Genomic DNA, 19,591 nt, shown 5'->3' on the forward strand with positions numbered 1-19,591 from the left:
ATGTTTACATGGCTCAGCCAGAGGGTTTTGTCAATGTGAAGCATCCCAATAGAGTGTGTAAGCTTGAGAAGTCCATTTATGGACTTAAGCAAGCGTCTCGCAGATGGAATCTTTGTTTTGACGAGAAGGTCAAAGAGTTTGGCTTTCTGCGAAGCGAAGATGAATCGTGTGTATATGTCAAAGCCAGTGGGAGTGTAGTAAGCTTTCTCGTATTGTATGTCAATGACATACTACTCATAGGAAACGACATCCCGACCCTGCAGGAGGTTAAGTCCTGGCTCGGTAAGTGCTTCGCTATGAAGGACCTCGGAGAGGCTTCCTATATTCTGGGAATAAGGATAGTGAGAGACAGAAGTAAGAGACTAATAGGACTTGGTCAGAATACTTACTTGGACAAGGTACTAAAACGTTTTAGTATGGAGAATTCAAAGAAAAGGGAGTTACCAATCCAGAGTAATGCTAAGTTGAGTAAGACTCAGAGTCCGAGTACTGAAGTTGAGATAGCAGAGATGAGCCGAGTACCTTACGCTTCCGCAGTTGGCTCGATCATGTACGTTATGACTTGTACTCACCCTAATGTGGCCTTCGCTTTGAGCATGGTCAGTAGATATCAAGGGAACCCTGGCAGAGCGCATTGGATCGCAGTCCAGAATATTCTTAAGTACCTTCGGAGGACCAAGGAATGGTTTCTAGTCCTCGGTGGGAGTGATGACTTAAAGGTGCGAGGGTACAGTGACGCCAGCTTTCAGACCGACATGGACAACTATCGTTCGCAGTCGGGCTGGGTCTTTACCCTCAATGGAGGAGCAGTAACTTGGAAGAGTTCCAAGCAGGAAACTGTAGCTGATTCAACGTGCGAAACATAGTACATTGCAGCAAGCGAAGCGTCAAAGGAGGCAATATGGTTGAAGAACTTCATTGGAGACCTTGGAGTTGTGCCAGCCATAAAGGAGCCCATGGAGATTTTATGTGATAATGAAGGAGCGGTTGCCTTGACCAAGGAACCAAGAGATCACGGTAGATCTCGACATATCGACATAAAATATCACTTTATTCGACATCGGGTGGAAGAAGGACTCCTCGTAGTGAAGAGGGTATCGTCAGAGGATAACCCAGCAGATCCGCTTATGAAGGGACTGAGCAGGGTTAAGCACTTGCAGCATGCTAGGATCATTGGGTTGAAGGACGATATTAGTTTAGATTAGATAGTTTGGAAACGTGTAATAGATAAGTTGTTATTAACATTCGATGATTAAATAAAGGAGTATTATTTATTAGTAATGTTACTGTCTTATGTTAATCTTTTAACTATTGTTTCATTTTGCATGTTTTGACTTCCTGAATAATTGAATTATTTGATTATATTCAAATTATTTGAACGGTCCACAGTTGTTCATATGTTGGAAGTAGATATGAATGAAGACTGTCATGAATTTGTGTGTAGATTGTATAAAGTGTATTATACATAGAAAATGTTTGCTACAACATTCATGAGTGCTTATGAACTTGTTTTGAGCATTGGAATAAACCCACACTTGCTGGAATCACTTCATGGAATTTATCACGAGTGATCGCAAGATGGTAATATCATATGGTCTTAAAACCTAGATATATGGTTTATTGTTTGCGAATTAGTTGTGCATTGATAATGCGTAAACGCATCAGTAACTTGATGTTATAAAACACATTGTTGTGTATGATTTGATTAGTGGATAATAAATGCATATAAGTCGAAGTTTATCTGTTCCTTTTATCCTAAGAGGGTAAAAGTGATATCAGGGCCCCTCGATGATTTGATTTGACTTATGTGTCGGGCCCGGTCAGGACTGAGTTGATGTGTTCAATTAAGTTCTATGTCAAATGAATCTGAGATCGAGAAACCAATTGCTGGACAATAAGTATGATAATGTTCCATGTGATTGTCCGCACGATATCTAGAACAGAGGATTATACGATCCCTTATCTGAAGGACAGGTTACTAATAAGATCAGAGTTTGACAGCGTCTTTGAGAGCTACGATTGCTAATCGGATTGTGTTTGCATTTATAGTTACTAGACTTATCCAAGTGGGAGACTGTTGGATTAGTGTCTAAGCCTGTAACTATATTTGGTAAGTACTTGACCCGGTTGTGCATGGTCCTTTTGGGTTGCCTTCACCATAGCAACTTGACAGGATGATTTATGAAGAGAGAGAAAATATTATTATATTAATATATTAAAGGAATAATAATATTATTTGATTAATATTAGTCATAGATTAATTAAGAATTAATTAGATGACTAAAAGAGGTTAATTGAATAAAGGGCTTAAACTGTCAAATGTGTGATAGTTGTGTTTTTGGGCTATGAATCCTTATAGATTATAGGGTGGCCGAATTTAGGGTTATGGACTCCTTGAATTCGTCCAAGCCTTGATCTAGAAGGATCCTTGGATTGCTTAGTGCCTAAGTTATTCAATTAGGGTTAAGGATGTAACCCTAGTAGCTCATAGTATAAATAGACCCTTAGGGTTAGAGAAATCGGCCACCTTGCTTCCTTGGGAACCCTAGAGCCGATTTCCACACCTCTCTCCTCTCTCCAAATCATCCTCTTGCTAGTTGGTGTTTGTAAGCCATTAGAGGAGTGACAATTATGACTCTAAGCTCCAAGAACAAGAAGATTCAAGCAAGAAACTTAAGGTATTCTTCTAGATCTGATTTCATATGTTATAATTCAATTGTTTTCACTAGATCTAGAATTGTAAGCCTTGGATACATTGCATGTTCAATTAGAGAAACCTAGATCCAAGCATTAGGGTTTGTATGTGCACATAGGAAAGTTCTTATGGCTAAAACCCATCAGCATATAACTGTGAACAATCAACAACTTCCTCCTCCTCAATTTCACTGATATTGTCAGAATCATCTTCGATATCAACAAGATTGTTTTGTGAGTCAGATGTCGAATTCTCAGTTCTTTTCAGAATTTGTATTTGTTCATTTTTGGTCAAGGTCTTATTCACTATTTCAACAAGATCATTTGCATCTAAACATTCATCAATTTTAACTATACCATATGCATATGATTCATTTGGGACCTTGTCAAACTCAGATATTTTTCTCTCACGGTCATAGGAAATCGAATCAATTTTCTCCCTTTCGAAAGCTAAAAAGGGAAAAAGCTTCATATGTTGTTCTTTACTAATGTCTGACGAATGATGCAATGCAATCAATTTGCCATAAAGGCGCTTCGCAGAATTACAATAGAAATTTCTTTGTTTTAACAAAATACTATTATCAGTTCGCAAACTATCTCTATCACACACAATATTCATAAATTGTAAATCTAAACTTTCTATCTTAGACTTCCTGACCTCCAAAATCCTCTGAGTTTCTAGCAATAATGTTTTGGACCTTTCAGCATCACTACTAGCAGAGATAATCAAATTATTAACATATGTAACATATCTATCAAACTCATATAAAACTGAATGATAAGAACTAGAATGAATATTAAAGGATTCGAGAAGAATACATACCTTAGACGTCATGGGAGATTTGTCTTCACCGGTAGTGACGAAGCACTTGCCAGTGACTCTCTCTTCACCCTCACTTCCTTCTTCGAACTCAGCAAACATGGCACTATGCGTTGGATTATGCATCTCTTCATCGTTAGATCCAGAAGACCAAATCTGATATGTGCCTTCTTCATCATAGCTTCCTTTGGCCACCAATGACAACCCTTTCGTCTTTGCTCTTACCTTTTCGAGCCTCTCCACATAATAGGATTCATCTTTTATACTATTCTTCGTCTCATCTCTCTTCTTCAACATACAACATACAATCATTCACCATGTGGTTCGCACCATTGCAGTAATGGCAGTCGAACCCAGAGTCTCCCTTTAGATTTTTCTCAATCTTCGCATCCTCAGTCCTAACTTCCTTCTTCTCCACTTTCTTCTCCTCTCTCACTCCCTTCACAAATGAACTACTTTTCGAATCACTTATTTTAGGCTTCGAATTGAAAGGCTTCTTGAAAAACTTTTTCACTTTATTATTTGAATAAAATGCTATTGTTTCATCATCAGAATTCACAATCAGTCCTTCATCTTATGATCCTTCATTCTCAGCAGACTCAATCTCAACTTCTTTGTTTGTCACCTTAGACATTAAGGCTAGGGGACCACCCAAACTGATTCTTGTTTCCTCAGCAATCTCATTTACTTCCCATTCACGAGCCTTCAACTCATTGTAATGATCACTGAGAGAGAGAGAGAGAGATTGTCGAAACATTGTTGAGTTTTTATCATCAGACCAACATTGTGCCATTCCTTACGAAGCCCCATAAGAAAAGTCACACTGTACTCCATTGTTGATCTGTTGACTCCATATCTGCTACACTTGAAAACTAACTCATTCAGATGATCGTAATAGAGCTCAATTTTCTCACCTTCTTTCTGCTTGAATTCTCATAACTCAAGAAAACATTGCTTAACAGAACTCTTTTTAGTTTTCTCGCTTCCTTGATACTTCTCCTTCAGTGTATCCCAAATTTCCTTAGCAGTAGAACAACCACAAACATAGTTGTACACTACAGGTGGAAGAGAACCTCTCAATTCACGCAAGCACTTCTTCTCATTCCTCTTCTTTCTCTCTGCTTGATTAGAAACTTTTGGACTGGAAGCAGCAGATCCAATATTTTGTAACAAACTCGGAGATCCGACATCACCAGTGATACATTTCCAGAGATCTTCATCAATTCCATTCAGATAGTCTTCCATCCTATCTGCCCACTGATCATAGTACTCAGGGATCAACATAGGGATTTTGGTTGAAGAACCAAGAAGATGTGAATAAGAAGTCATTGTGTTCATAATGAATTCGCCATTGTTGTACGTATGAGTTTTTTTTTTTGAAAAAACTTAAGAAATTAAGATCTGATGGATGAAACTTTTAAAAATCAAACACAGAATACTTGATTTAACAAACTAAAAGCATAATCGAATCAATATAGATGATCTGAATAGATTTTCAGAATCAAAAGTGCGGAAAATTTTGAATCCGGAACAAGACTCAAAAACTTTTGATAACTAGAGAAAATCAGAGATCAGCTATCTAAATCCTGCTCTGATACCAAATGTAGTTGTTATGAATCAAATGTATGAAACGAAATCAGAGTATGAATCAACTAAGAACATAGAATCGTAAATAATGTATGTTTGGCTCAATATATTGCTTTTGAAGATACATAGAGAATATAAAGTACAAGTTGCAACGACTTCGAAAGATACTCTAACTCTAATATCTAACCCCTATTTATAGCGATGACAAAAGCATACAAAAAATACATAAGGGCTTATACATTCACGCTTCGACATTGCACTATACCCTTATGCAAATAAACAATACTGACTTTGATACTAACAAAAGATATAGGACACTTTGACACCTTACAACTATTTCGAACCCAACAGTACAAGCTGTCTTGCATCCAACTCCATTAAGTTCTTAATGCATGAAGACTTTTCGCTCAAACTTCAAATCTTATACGTTTTAAGGGTCCTAAGTCATAAAGTTGGCAACTTTATGCCTTTTCATGCCATATATGCTCCCAAAAACCCATTTTATCTCATTAAGACCTTTCCAATGGTCTTAACTCATGCATGGAGCCATAGAAGTCATCAAGTTTGCATTTTTATGCTATAATCAACCCAAAGGACCTCAGATCTATCCTTCCTAACCTCTGGAGTTGCCCAAACTCCCAAGAGAGGATTTATGGACTCAAAAGAGGACTTCTAGAAAACCCTAACTCAACAAGCAACAAGGATAAGCAAGGTGAAAGCTTTTTACCTTCCAAAGCTCCCCAAGATACTCTAGATGCAGGATCCTCAAGCTCTACCCACGTTCAAGGCTTGAACACTACCTCCTTCTTCTTGCAAATCCACTAGAATGGCCACCAAAATCACCTTAAGGCTCAAAGCTCACACTCTCTTGCAAAAATAGGGTTTTAGGACGAAAAGAGGCTATGGAGGTTGATTAGGGTTTGGTCCAAATGATATAAGTGTGTTTAAATAGTGTCCAAGCCAAGAAATTAGGGTTTTGGTCATTGGCCTCGTATGCCCCGCGTACATGCTCGTACGCCCTACATACGAGCCTCAGCCACCCGCTGCATGCATAAGCGTACGCTAAGCATACCCATATGTACGCCCAACGTACGGAGGGTCCTTATTTGCCAAAATGAAATACTTTGAGGGGAAAAACGGAATACCTGGATTTGAGTGTTACACAACAATATTCCAAAAGCTAAGGTCCAATAGTGGCCCAAAATGGTTCCTCGTGAGTACGCTAAGTGGACCACCTAAGTACGCCCATCGTACAACTTGTGCTACCAAGGGAAAATGGGGCTTCAAGCGCGTACACTCAGCGTACACTTGCGTACTCCTGGTGTACACTCCAGCTTGTCAAAACATCATTAAGAACTTAATGCTTTAAGTCCAAACGTCCATTTTGCAGATCTAGCTCTTGGGAAATGTCTTAAACGATAAATTCACCAACTTGATGCCTTTTCATCACTCAAAGAGACTCAAACCCTAGATTTAGCATTTTACTTCCATCAAATGATCATTAATTCATGCATGGTTGATCTACAACCATCACTAGGAATCTCAGAAAAATCAAAAGGAACAACTCAAAACTTCTGGCGTAGTATTTACTCACAAGAACTCATTCATGGGACCAAAATATGCTCAAATCTCAACTAGTCCAATATCTAATCATAGAATAACCAAGGTCAAGACTTTATACCTCTAGGAAGCTGAGAATGAAGAATAAACCCTGGATTGTGAGTAAAAGAGATGCCTCTTGCTCTATATTTATAGTCAGGAGCCAATGCAATGGACGGTTAAGATTCGACATGTGTGGCACGATCTTGCGCACCGATTTCGGGTCCGGAATCCAACTTCCATAAAATTTTCCGAGTATACAGCGTTGTAGTACTCGATCTCCTGAGTCGGAAACTATAAAAATATCCACCTAACGAGTTCCGTAACTATACGAACGATGCATTTAAAACTATGAATAAAGTGGATTCCCGGTTGCCGCGATTCGATAGGTTTTCGCAAAATCGTCATACTTTCGTTAAACAAAAAGGTAACAATTGAATCAAATACTACATCACATCCCGATTCATAAAATTTTGCTATCTTTTTCTAATAATTCTCGTAAGTCGCCTAACGAATCATTTGAAGATCCGTTATCGAGAAAGTGGTTACTACACTGAGTGATCCTTAAGAAATTTTTGGGCAAAATAAAATAAGTATAGCTTTAGAAACTAGATTTTTGTGCAATAGTACGAAAATTGTCGGAATTTGAAATTTAAATTGTTAGAGCACCTAAGGTTGTGTTTGAAGTTTCGTTTTAGATGGTTGAATTGTGCGTTTTATAGGGTTGATCATAACTTTTGCGTATGAACTTTGTTTTCGACTTTTTTTTTATATTTTTGGAATTGTGTTAATTTGTACTTTCAGATTATGTTATTATTTATACAAAATAATACAAAATTTGCACGCCTAAATTTTCAGATGTTGGATGTTTCGACCCATTTTTCTTATATATTTAAATGTATAATATTGTATTTTCATTAAAAATTGTCAAATATTATACATTAAGTCTATTACTTTGATGTTTGTCACGTTTGCGATTGACGATCGTTGACCAACTTTTGACGACAATCTTCTTCTCAATATACGGGTATACTTACCAAATGGCTTCCCTCTACCTTATTTCTAAATTTTAGGTCTAGTGTGTTCATATTCATCCTCCCATTCAAACTAGAGGGGATGTTAGTGTAATATTAGATGCTTATATTTGTAAGTATCCTCCGGCTTTTGTATAGTCTCGGCTCATTATATGTGTAGGTCCATTTATATGTGTTGTATCTCGACTATATATTAATGGCAAATGATGGTTTAGGAGACAAACTATTGTCTATTCGAATAACATATTAACATATAGTCTATTTTTCTTAAAAACTGTAAGAAATTTTCACTGAGAGAAATACAAAATTAAATGGCTATCGTTTATTTCAATGGAGTAGTTATAAAATTGTCTGATTTTAATATTTAAAGTATAGGGTACTTACTAAATACAAATGTCACAATATAAAAATAAAAAATAAACAATGTAAGTTGCAAAACTTTTTTTTTAACAAATAGAGGAAAGCGATAGACGCATTGATGCATTGCACGTTACCAAGTAGTTTTATTTCTTGGTTCTGGTCAAACTGCAGTCAGACAATTCTACGATGTTGTCTCCAACGCCGGCAACCACCTACACCACCATTCCAATCTCCGGAACTGACGTCATTTTCCGATCATTTCAGAATCTATCATCCTTCTTGTCCCTACACCGTCCCTGGTCGGAATTCATCTCCGGCACTGACTCATTCGACAGGCCAGCCTCACTCACCCTCACCGCTACCAGACTTGGCGTCAACTCGAAATACTTCGGCGTGAACTACGGCATTATCATCACTATATGCGCCGCCGTATCCTTAATCGGAGATCCAACCACACTACTAGTCTTCGCTTCTGTGTTCACCCTATGGCTTGTACTCTACTTTTTCCGTGAAGATCCGATGGTTGTGTGGGGACACCACGTTCATGATCACATCGTGACTGCTGCTCTTGTTTTGGTCACCGGAGTTTCTATTTGGATTAGAGGTTTTGTTACAAGTCTTTTGATCGGAATTGCTGTAGGGATTTTGCTCTCGGTTGTTCATGGGGTTTTCAGAAACCCTCAGGGAATTTACCTCGACGAACAAGACGCTGCTTCTGATGGATTGATCTCACCTCCTTCAGCTTCTCCTCGGGATTACAAACTCAATTTCTCCAATTAGTATTACAACATATCTCAACTTACTCCCTTTATTTTTCTAGCTAACCCTGATAGTGATCTGTGTGATAGTTTCCAATTCTTGGATTGGGATTTTTGATTGTTACTAGTAGATAGAGATTTTTCTTTCTTACTTCCTTTTTACTGGTTTGATTTGTGAGGTGTGACTTAGATTGTTACTTGTGTTATATAAATATATATGATCAATTTGATCATATTTCTACTGTGTTTTTACTTTTTAGTGAATTGTTCTTTGTTAGTGTTATTGTGTACTATTCCTTTTTCTTTATCAATGAACTCAAAACCCTAAATTGAATTGGAACTTGACTCAAAATCCAAGGCTGAATCTGACACAGTCATTCTGTAAAGAACAATCAACCTGTTTTAACTGGAAAAGCCGAATAAGAATGAAACTTTACTCTTGGTTTATAACTGTTGATGTTGATTTACTAATGGTAAAACTAAAACAACATGGTAGATTAATCATGTTATGGGAAAATTGATCTGATCTATAAAAAGTAAAAACCTAATCTTGATTCTTGATTCATATCTTACTCCTCATCCTAACTAATTTCGCCAAAGTTTCTTGAGCAGCTAAAGTTTGAGCATGATTATGACCAAGCATCACAGTTCTGATACTAATACAAGTCCTACAAAGCTCTTCACCATTATCAAAACACCCACCTCTCAACAACAATTTGGCTCTCGTCTCCAACAAAGTAGCTTTCAAAAGTGTCACATCTTGCCAAACATATTCATCAATTCTTTGATGCGAGTTCATCTTCTTCTTCCAACAAAGAGATCCATGGCACCAATCTTGTATCTGTGACACAAACGATTTCTCAACTTCTTCAAGCACATTCGTACACACTTTTAGCAACTCCAACGCTGAATTACACCTGGAAAATGTCGTAAACGCCCTTATAGCTAAAGGGAGAGCTGTTTTCTTGATGAAAAGAACCATGTCATGGGCTTTTAATTGGACCAATGGTGGCTCGGATTTGAAACCGAATACTAAGAAAGCAGAAGCCCAAAGATGATCCGAGTTGAAAACCGGGTTTCCTGTTTTTCTAATGCCATGAATCGTTGCTTTTGCTGTGAGTAAATTCCCTTTTAGTTTCGCGAATGTTTGGGTAATCGGGTGAAAGTGAATACAACATCCATGCTTTTGATTTGCTCTTCTAGCAAGACCAAGTTTGACCAACACAAGAGCTGAATCTTCTTCACTTTTTGATGTTTGACTTTCGAGAAAACCCGAACAACAAAAGAAAGTCATGTTTGCACATTTGACCCATTTCTTGAATCTGTTGGTGGAAGCAGTGATGTTATTTGCACTTGAAGCAAGTAGATTTGATGAAACGGGTAACGGGGCGACCCATGCCCCAACTAGAAGCATCTTTGAAGCAAGAACATTTGTACTCCCTTTAGCTTCATGTAAAATTGTAATGCAAAAAATCAAGACTTTGAGTAAAAACTTATTGTTTCCCCAAAATACTTCTTCAAAATGAGATGAGTTTATCTCATTTTCGTCTAAACGGATATGATTTATGGCTTCAAAGAGGGTGGAGGGTAAGATTGCAAGTTCAGAAAGCAACGACCCGATTACCCATAACCCGAAGCTTGACCGACCCAATTTCTCATCAAATTTACCCAAAATTTCAACTTCTTGACCCGGGTATTCTTTTCTCCTTCTTCCTTTCATTAACAACATTGCGTCTTTTAATGGCAGGGGTTGAAGTTGAATCGGGTCAAATGTCATTACTTTTGGAAGCCGGGTTGTGATGATGACGTGGGAGCCACCTGTGTTTCTTGGTATCAAGTCATGTAAGTCTTTCCCTTCCCACCAATCTTTTTCTGTTTCAAGATTATCGATGATTAACAAATATGGCATATCGCGAAATAATTCCCGTTTTACCCTCTTGAAAGCTTCTGTTTCTTGTTCATCAAAGCTTCTAATCCTTCCTCTTTCTTTTTCTTCGTCTGCGCTAACATCTAATCCTAGATTTAACGATAAATTTAGAATATTCTGTAGGAAATAACGAACTTCCCCACCGACCCACAAAACCATCTTGTATCTTTGAGAATATCTGTGAGCAAACTCTAATGCGACCTCTGTTTTCCCAATTCCAGGTTCGCCATTGATGCACACAATGCTGCTTCCGAAGCTTTTGTATTTCCCGCTTTTCGTTTTTTTGTATTTAGGTCTCTTCAAGGAATTTCTCCCGATTACAGGTTCCACCCATGCTTCTAATTTCGGTTCTTTACACTTTCCGACTTCCAAATTTATAAACTTCCGATCGATTTCACTTTCCTCATCTGCAAGCCCTTCTGATGTTCCAGGTGTTCTAACGTGTGTGTTGGTTTCGTTTTCATCAGTGCATCCAAAAAAAGCAGTTTCGATCTCTGTTATCTCCTTTTCTCTTCCGACGAAGAATCTGTTCCTAGGGTACGGCATTTCATCGCTATTATCGATTTCTTTTTCAGCGACACTCATCCTCCCGAGTTTTCCCTTCAAAATCCCTGCAGTTCTTGTTACACAGTATCTCCAGTTTCCTTCGTTTGCTTCGAGCTTAAACTCCTGCAACTTCATCAACCCATCAATGGCGTCTTTGCATTCTTTACTCTCGGAACTCGTTAGAACGTTTGCGACTTCGTTTGTGTCAAAGTCGAAGAACAACGGGATTAAATTCTTTTTTTGAGCGAAGAATCGAATCTCTTCGAGACTGAGATAACTCGAGAGACTATCTTTGGTGACGACGACAATCCCGAACGTGACGGAACAAATTACTCTGTCGGCGATCTCGTGACTCTGGGAATCGGCGTATTTTGCTCTGTCGGCAACGAAACACGCGATACCTTGAACCTCGAGCTCCGATTTCAACCATTTACAGAACCTTACCAAGTTCGGATTTTGACCTTGACCATGGTATCCAATGTAAACATCGCAACTCCTCAGTTTTGCATTCGCTGGGGAAACAGACCCTGTCACGAAGGAAATCCGAGGAACGGGAAACGAAAACGAGACACGTGGCGCCGTTGTGGTTGTCGGATTCATATTAACATCTGAAGAAGGAAGATGAACAGGAACACAGTTGACGATTTTGAGCTTGGTATCGTCGGAAAAATCGTATCTTTCCGATGGGGGAGTGTAGGAGGTGCTGGGAATATCATCGTTCTCGGAGCCACAATAGGATACGGGAGTAGAGGGGTGAGTGAATGTCGACGGTGTGGTGGTGGTGGTGGCGGTGGAGCCGCCGTTGTTGGTTGTTTCGGTTTCGTGAGGGTGATTCAGGTCTTCTCTGGTGGCTCTGGGAGATATGTAAGGAGATTGAAGGGCGGAAACAAAGGCGGAGGATGGCGGCGAGATTAACGATGGTGAGTTATATGGAGATGATGAAATCGAAACAATGTTGGTCACGATCTCTTTTCTTGGTTTCTGGGTCGAATTTGATATTTTGATTGTGAGGTTTTTGGTTTCTTGATTCATGTTTGAAGAATATGAAAATCTAAAAAAGATAGGGATTATTATTCATGAATCACAATCACATCAAAGGAGAATCAATCATGAAACAGAAGTTAGATTCTATAATTTGCTCAAATTTATGGTGACAGAAGAAGTCAAAAAACAGATGATTGTGACTGTGATTTTCAGAAAAATACTGTAATGAATGCAACAGTGGGAAAGAAGGAAGAACAGAACACAGAAGAGGTTACACTTACATACATGTGAAATGATACATCATCTTTCTTTCATCTGTGGGCCTTTTTTTCACAAGTCAGAAGTACCACCAAACCCCACCACCATTTTTAACCTTTCAAGATTGAAAGTACAAGCTCAATAGCCAAACGTACAACCCTAACTTCATTTATGATTTCTCTCTCATGAACATGAACATTGAACATGGTGAGAGTGAGATCTGATTTTTGAACATAAACTAATGAATTAAGTGGCTTAAAAAGAAGGTGCAGAGTGAGTGTATTAAGGTTTAAACAAACAATTTAAGGCATAAACTAAGAATTTATTTTTATTGGGGTAGGCATTGGACAATTTGTTTTTGTTTTATGTGCTGTCGAGTTTTACAAATTTGAAAATCTTGGGAAATTACTAAAATGGACAGAGGGATTTGACTGGAATCTAACATGGGGGTCTGTCCAGATTGGTCAGAAAAGTAAAATATTAAGAGATGGAAAGAGGCTTTGGGAGATGAAAGCTAGCTCAGAGCTTTGTTGGCAACGGTGATATACACATATAGTATTATATATTAAATATATTAAAATAATTAAATATATTTAATTTTATTTAAAATGATTGATTCTTTAGCCAGGGAAAGGAGGGCCAGGTCCAGGGGTAAATGTTAAATGTGCTTGCTCCCCTTTGTCTGGCATGGGTGATGTGGGAGTGGGTGTTTCTGAAAATGAATACATATTTGATGTATCAAGTATGGCATACTTTCATTTCCTTTCCCCCCACCATTTAATACTTTTTTCCTTTTCAATCTACCAAATAACCACCATACTCCTTTATTCACTATCATTTTATTGCTCAGAGAGCATCCATCATGTTATGTATCATTACTTTTTTAAATTATGTAATATATTAAAAAAATAAATAAATAAATAAAGAAGAGGAAACGAAACAACACTTGAAAAATCTCACTTGTGCAGCCTTGGGTAATGAAAAAGCTCCGCCTTAAAAAATTCAAATATCTTTCATTTTCAAGTCATCGTGGATGCTCTTGGTTGATGCATTTTATACAAAAGGTATCTTTATATGAACTTAGACAGATTTTTGGGTATTACCTTTTCACAAAAATACAATAACAACTAATATCCACTTCTAACAGGATAAAATGTTAGATAATAGACAAAAATTTAAGTTGTTGGTCTTTGTGATTTGCCAAAATGCATGGTGAGAACAATTATGATAACACCTACGTGATTGTTCATTGTTTCAGTCATTTTGTGTGTTATATCATCATCAAGGTTCTAAAAGGCGTGTCATATCGTCGAGAGGTGGCTTCACCGCCAAGAAAACACCCTTAGCATAATTGTTAGGCGTGACACCTGTCATGACTTGTCTAGGTGTGCAACATCGTGACATGGCACGTGTATTTTTTTTCAAGGCGTGTTTTTTTTTCCTTTCTGATTGGGCATGAAACCAATGATTTTTTCTTAACTTTTTGTTATAAGGTGTTGATTTAACCTTTCTAAAACCTTTATAGTTGAATTAATTTATTTTTCTCCATATATATAAAATTGTTGCCTTAACTTACGTCTTGAAAAACATCATCTTTCGCCATGACTCGTAAAAGATTAAAGCTTGACTTAGCCACCAATATGAACAACATATAAATGCCCAAAAAAAAAATTCTCTATATTTCTCCATAAGGCACGCCTAAGCGCCTCAAACCATCGACATCCCACCTCCTAGCATAGAGTTTAAGATAGGTTTGATTACACCAACACAAAATAAATGAGTATCACCCCCTTTCCAAACAAGAAGCATTACTTTTATTCTATAGATGTTTGGTCTTCATCATTATTCCATGTTTTTTTATCCTTTTTTATGTGTCCGAATGTGTTGCTATATTTTAGTTTACAAGGTTTGTATTAGGCTTTGTTTGACAACGTTAGCTGAATAACTAACTTTTTGTTTATGAGCTAGATTATCAATAAGTTATCTCAAGCTAGCTTATCGATAAGCTATTTTTGTAGTCTCATTAAATAAGCTCAAAAAATAAACTAGCTTATGCAGGCCTTAGTGTTATTTATATTTGGGTAACTGGTTTGGTGTTTGATTAAAACATTTAAGAGCAAGCCAACTAGTTTGGGTGAGCAATAATCACCTCACATAGTTTAACAAAAATTATGTTGCCTTTTCGGGTCGACTTAGAAAGAAAAATCAAAGAAAAACAAAACCCTTTCACAAGAATGCTTAGGCAAATTTTGAAGTTCGGTATTTCACATATAATGTGATAGAGGCTGGTTAATTCATCATTTGGGCATTCTTAACGAGCCAAAAGCAAAAGTTTATGATTGTCTGTTCATTAATGTAAACCTAGTAATATATTTTGTGATATTCATTTGTAGAATTTGAATATAGGATCTTTAGGTAATCTTGACAAAAACTAATATATGATTAAAACGAGTTTAATTGAAACAAAAATGTTGGACGAAACCCAAAAGTTAAAGATGAAGATTTTGAAACCTGATGAAGAGAAAGTTGAAAATGTTTGTCTTTTCCATCCTACGTGGAAAATTTTCGATTTTAAGGTTTCTTGGAATCTATTCAAGTTGAAACATTGTTGGGTTCACAATCTTATTGAAGAACAAAAGAAGTAGAAGATGGAAGTCTTATTCGGTTCTAATTATTTCTATTCACTGGAGAAGTAGTAAAATTTGTTCATGGTTTGTTCAGTAGTTTGTCAGTAAAATTTGTTCATGGTTTGTCCAAAAAAGTTTATGTACTCAAGTTCTAAATATTTTTTATGCTATTTATATAGCAAATTATGATTTTTTTTATTCATGCATGGCATAAGATGTGCATTGATTTTTATATTATAATATAAACATATTATGTATTGAGATGGTCGATTTTGTTTAGGCGGGGAATATGTTGCTTATATTTACCTTTATGTATGATATATTATTATTATTATTATTATTATTATTATTATTATCATCATGTCCTCCGTTTAAAAGTGTTTTTTAAAACATCTACAATACATTGAACTCCATAGACGTCAATGATTTGACCATCATTATTCTATATTTCATATAATTCTATAATTTTTTTTCCTACAATGCATTGAACTATATAAAGTTTAGTGGAATATATTTAAATATTTATTTAAGAATTAGTAAATTTTATTTTTCCTAGCGAAGGGTTTAGTAGTAGCCATTAAACTCATAAGTTAATTAAATGTCAAAACGACATCTCACAATAATATGTTTTTATCCATTGAATGACAACTATGCTTAATACCTTATTCAACTTTCTCATTGAACTTTTCATTATAAATGCTCTAACATCCACTATTTTCGTTTATCCATACGGCTCCTCTGTCATAAAAAATTATCTGACCGAGGAAACAAGTAGATCCTTGGTTGATTTTGATTATGGAAACTACTTTTTCCTTCGATTGTGAATCGATAAGCAAAAACAAGCAAAACTTTGGACATAGCTTCTATACTCTAATTTAAATGTTTCATGTTAGGCTCTTAAACCGATTAGTGGAGATGTCCATAAACATTTATATTTTTTAAAACAAATAAAAATATTTGTAGGTTTAAGTATCAATAATACTTAACTAGGTGTGAAACCCCGCTCTGCGGGGTTCGGTTATGACCATAGTTTTTAGTCTTTTGTTTATCGGTTATGACCGTTTTTTATTTATATTGCTATATGCTTTTGGATCTGCATCAAGGTTCGTGGAGGGTATTATAGTCCTTATGGTGCTTAAGTTGGCTTATCTCTATCGTCATCATGGCAACAATAGCAATTACAACCTGCAAAAAACAGCGACATACTTTCATTACTTTGTTTTTATAGCATTTTTATTAAGTAGAATGCATTAATAAGAAAGAAAGTGAAAGTAGACTGCTATAAAGCAAAATAAACTAAATACCCTCGTAGCTTTTCAGTTTTCATAGGTTGTAAAATTAGTGAATTTTAGATGTAATTTGATTAATTTCGTGTTCTTTGTCGTATTTGGTAATAATCAATCATATGGTGTATTACGTTTTAAATAAGCAAAAGAGTCGAAAGTACAATTCTGCAATTGCAGTTTTTTTAAAAATCAAATATGATAAATAAAAAACATACATTTTCCATGACATGGCAGAATGTCCAAAAAAGATGTTGAAGCTTGCACATTGTGTGCCGAAGTTATTGGGTGCTCACCCGGGTTGTTTGCTTGCTAAGGAAGTGCTTTCTGCATCATCCTTCCTCCTCAGCAATATGAACTCAAAGAGGAACAAACGCATGGCGGGAGGGGTATTAGAAACTGAAATATGTGGGAAATGTGGACTGAACGTGTTTGTTGATATTAATTGGCAAGAGTAATAAGTAATTAAAAAGAATGGGTCGGGAGGGGTATTAGAAACGGAAATTGTCCATACCAACTAATCTCTAAATCATTGCAGACTGGTTAATGTCAATCCACCAGTTGTAGATTCAATACAACACCAATAACTCTACGACAATCCACCAGTTGTAGATTCAATACAACACCAATAACTCTACGATTACAATATCCTAATAAACGAACTCTAAAAGTACTCTAAACTAATCAACGAAAGTTCATTGCTAACATGTGCATTTAAATATCCTACATAACCTGTCCGTGAAGATTGGCTATTGATGTTTTCTCCCCATTGCCTCGGTCATCAATCCGTCAGTATCTAGACAAAAAAAAATAAAGAATCGGGACGAATTGTTGCTTATATAAACCACTTTGAAACTTTTCCATTATACTTTCTATCAATTCTAGTAGAAAACAACAGAATCGGAATCGGAATCCCCAATTCCAGAGTTTCAAACATTACAACCATAGTAGTAAATAGTAAGTGCATACAAGAATATCCAAAGCAAAATGAATATACATATATACAGATATGATGATTTAATACGAAATAATAAAAGAAATATACCATAAAGTAGCCTGACTGTGTTAAAATAACAACTAACTATACACATGCCTTACCTGCAATGTCCAATAACATCAATGATTTTCAGTCAAAGATTGGGTTGTGCCAGCATAATCACACTAATAAAAAAAACTACTCAAATATATATAAATTAGATTGGTCGTAGTGACCAAATGAGAGTGAGAAAGAACTCGCAAGACGGTTTGCACATCATTTGAAGGAGTAAATGTAATGGTATGCTCGAGTTTTTGTGAATGGGATTTTGTTTCTAATGACGAATTTATGAAGACAACATGTAAAGAAGGTGATGAAGTTGAAGGTTCAAATAGATAATCCATGTAAGCAGGACTGGATGCAACTTAAAAAAATATACAAAGCAACATGAATGTACATATCATTTATGGATGAGATCATTTTCGTGCAATACAATAATATAGGGTAAACTTTTAGGAGATGTTGGTAACGATGGCGTTGGAATGATTGTGATTTATGGTTCTAGTCAAACTTGTAACACCTATTCCAGGTAGTTATTTGATTTAGTTAATTTCAGGGTTTTGGTGCATGGACTCGGCGAGTTGGGAGTGCAACTCATTGAGTAGGGGCATTTAATCATGAACGCGGATCGGGACCAACTCGCCGAGTCGGAAGACCCGATTCAACGAGTTGGAGCTGTAAAGAGAAAACCCTAATTTCGGGGTTTGCCCCGTATTTAAGGATCATTATTTGCCCTTGTGGCCTCCCTTAGCACCTTATCTCCCTACAGAAAGCAGTTTGCGTCCGTGAACACCCTTGAGTGAGAGTAAGAGCATTTATGAGTGATTTTGGTGGATTGTGAAAGATTTTTAGAGCTTGAAGAAGAAGGAGCAAGGAGAGAAGCAGTAGATCCGACATCTATGCGATTTTGGCCACCATCTTGAGGTATAAAGTCCTGACCTTGAGCTTGAGTTACTTAGATCCCTCTTCTTGGAAGTAAATGGCCATTTTTGGTGCAAAATGGAGTCATACTCGAATCTGGACTTATCACACGGATATGGTTCCAGATCTGGACCTCTTTAGGTCCCCAATGACATAAAGTTGTCTCCTTTAGGCAGTTCCATCCCATTCCATGCATTACAACCTTGTATGAAGACTAGTTTTGGTGTTGTGGCCATGTGAGGTCTTGCATGCACGTAAAGTTTGCAACTTTATGTGACATTTGCACTAGGGAAGGCTAGATCTGAAGTTTGGGACACTGGATCCCACTGGAGAAGGCAGAAAACGAGAAGAACTAAGGGAACTCTCCGAGTCCTATAATCGACTCGGCGAGTCGGCCAAAGAGTTTACGGCCAGGGCTTTGCGGTTGAGGGTTTGAGACCGAAAACATTATGGAACTCGACGAGTCACTCAAGTGATTCAGCGAGTTGATGAGTTATGCAAGGAACTCGACAAGTGACTGGTTGTACTCGACGAGTTGAGATCAACATGGACTGTTGACCTTGACTGTGAACTTTGACCTTGACAGTTGACCTTGACCAGAGTTGACTCTGAGGGAATTTATGGAAAGTTTTTAAGCTAATCACTTGATGATTATAGGTAGTTGAGAAGAGGCAGCGTGGGACATATCTGATTTCAGCTTACCAGTTCAGCATTCCAGAGGTGAATCTTCTCACCATACCAATGGGTCTAAGGCACCAAGGCCGACCCATTTCATACTAGTTGGTATACTCGTTGTGTAGAGGCGTGTGGCATGATTTTGTTGTAATATGCGGTAGAGATAGCCTTCATGGATATGGTAGAGATAACTTTTATAGCTAAAAGTAGAGATAGCCTTTATGGCTAATGGTATAGATAGCTTTTACAGCTAATGGTAGAGATAGCCTTTATGGCTAATGGTAGAGATAGCTTTATAGCTAAGATGTTATGTGGTATGTGGTAGAGGTAGTCTTTATGGCCATTATGATATGTGTTATGTGATTTGTGCTTGGGGTATGCTTTGGGGGGGACTCACTAAGCATTAGCTTACAGTCTGTGGATTTGTTTCAGGTACATCAGAGCCCAAGGGCAAGGGCAAAGCTTGATGGCGCGGCATGCAC

General features: G+C 37.1%; 2 protein-coding genes across 2 annotated transcripts; one reads left to right on the forward strand and one right to left on the reverse strand.

The window, feature by feature from the left end:
* The first annotated feature begins 8,201 nt into the window (after nucleotides 1-8,201).
* Nucleotides 8,202-9,096, forward strand: PRA1.G2 (prenylated RAB acceptor 1.G2). The gene has a single exon (XM_079059812.1). The coding sequence runs from the start codon at nucleotides 8,281-8,283 to the stop codon at nucleotides 8,872-8,874; it is 594 nt and encodes a 197-aa protein (XP_078915938.1). The 5' UTR covers nucleotides 8,202-8,280; the 3' UTR covers nucleotides 8,875-9,096.
* An 81-nt stretch (nucleotides 9,097-9,177) lies between these two features.
* LOC145124470 (P-loop containing nucleoside triphosphate hydrolases superfamily protein) lies at nucleotides 9,178-12,794 on the reverse strand. The gene is made up of 2 exons (XM_079059811.1): nucleotides 12,591-12,794; nucleotides 9,178-12,376 (listed from the first exon to the last, which is right to left on the reverse strand). The coding sequence occupies exons 1-2, from the start codon at nucleotides 12,611-12,613 to the stop codon at nucleotides 9,415-9,417; spliced, it is 2,985 nt and encodes a 994-aa protein (XP_078915937.1). The 5' UTR covers nucleotides 12,614-12,794; the 3' UTR covers nucleotides 9,178-9,414.
* Between the last annotated feature and the right edge of the window lie 6,797 nt (nucleotides 12,795-19,591).

The sequence above is a fragment of the Lactuca virosa genome, chromosome 7 (genome assembly GCF_052849685.1).
Source record: "Lactuca virosa cultivar CGN04683 chromosome 7, Lactuca_virosa_CGN04683_v6, whole genome shotgun sequence".
Classification (NCBI taxonomy): domain Eukaryota; kingdom Viridiplantae; phylum Streptophyta; class Magnoliopsida; order Asterales; family Asteraceae; genus Lactuca; species Lactuca virosa.

Coding starts and splice junctions, on each gene's coding strand:
- LOC145124470 (XM_079059811.1), bottom strand. CDS start 12,613: ATGATGTATCATTTCACATGTAT. Junction 12,377..12,590: donor ATGTATCATTTCACATGTAT/GTAAGTGTAACC, acceptor TATCTTTTTTAG/ATTTTCATATTCTTCAAACA.
- PRA1.G2 (XM_079059812.1), top strand. CDS start 8,281: ATGTTGTCTCCAACGCCGGCAACCACCTACACCACCATTCCAATCTCC.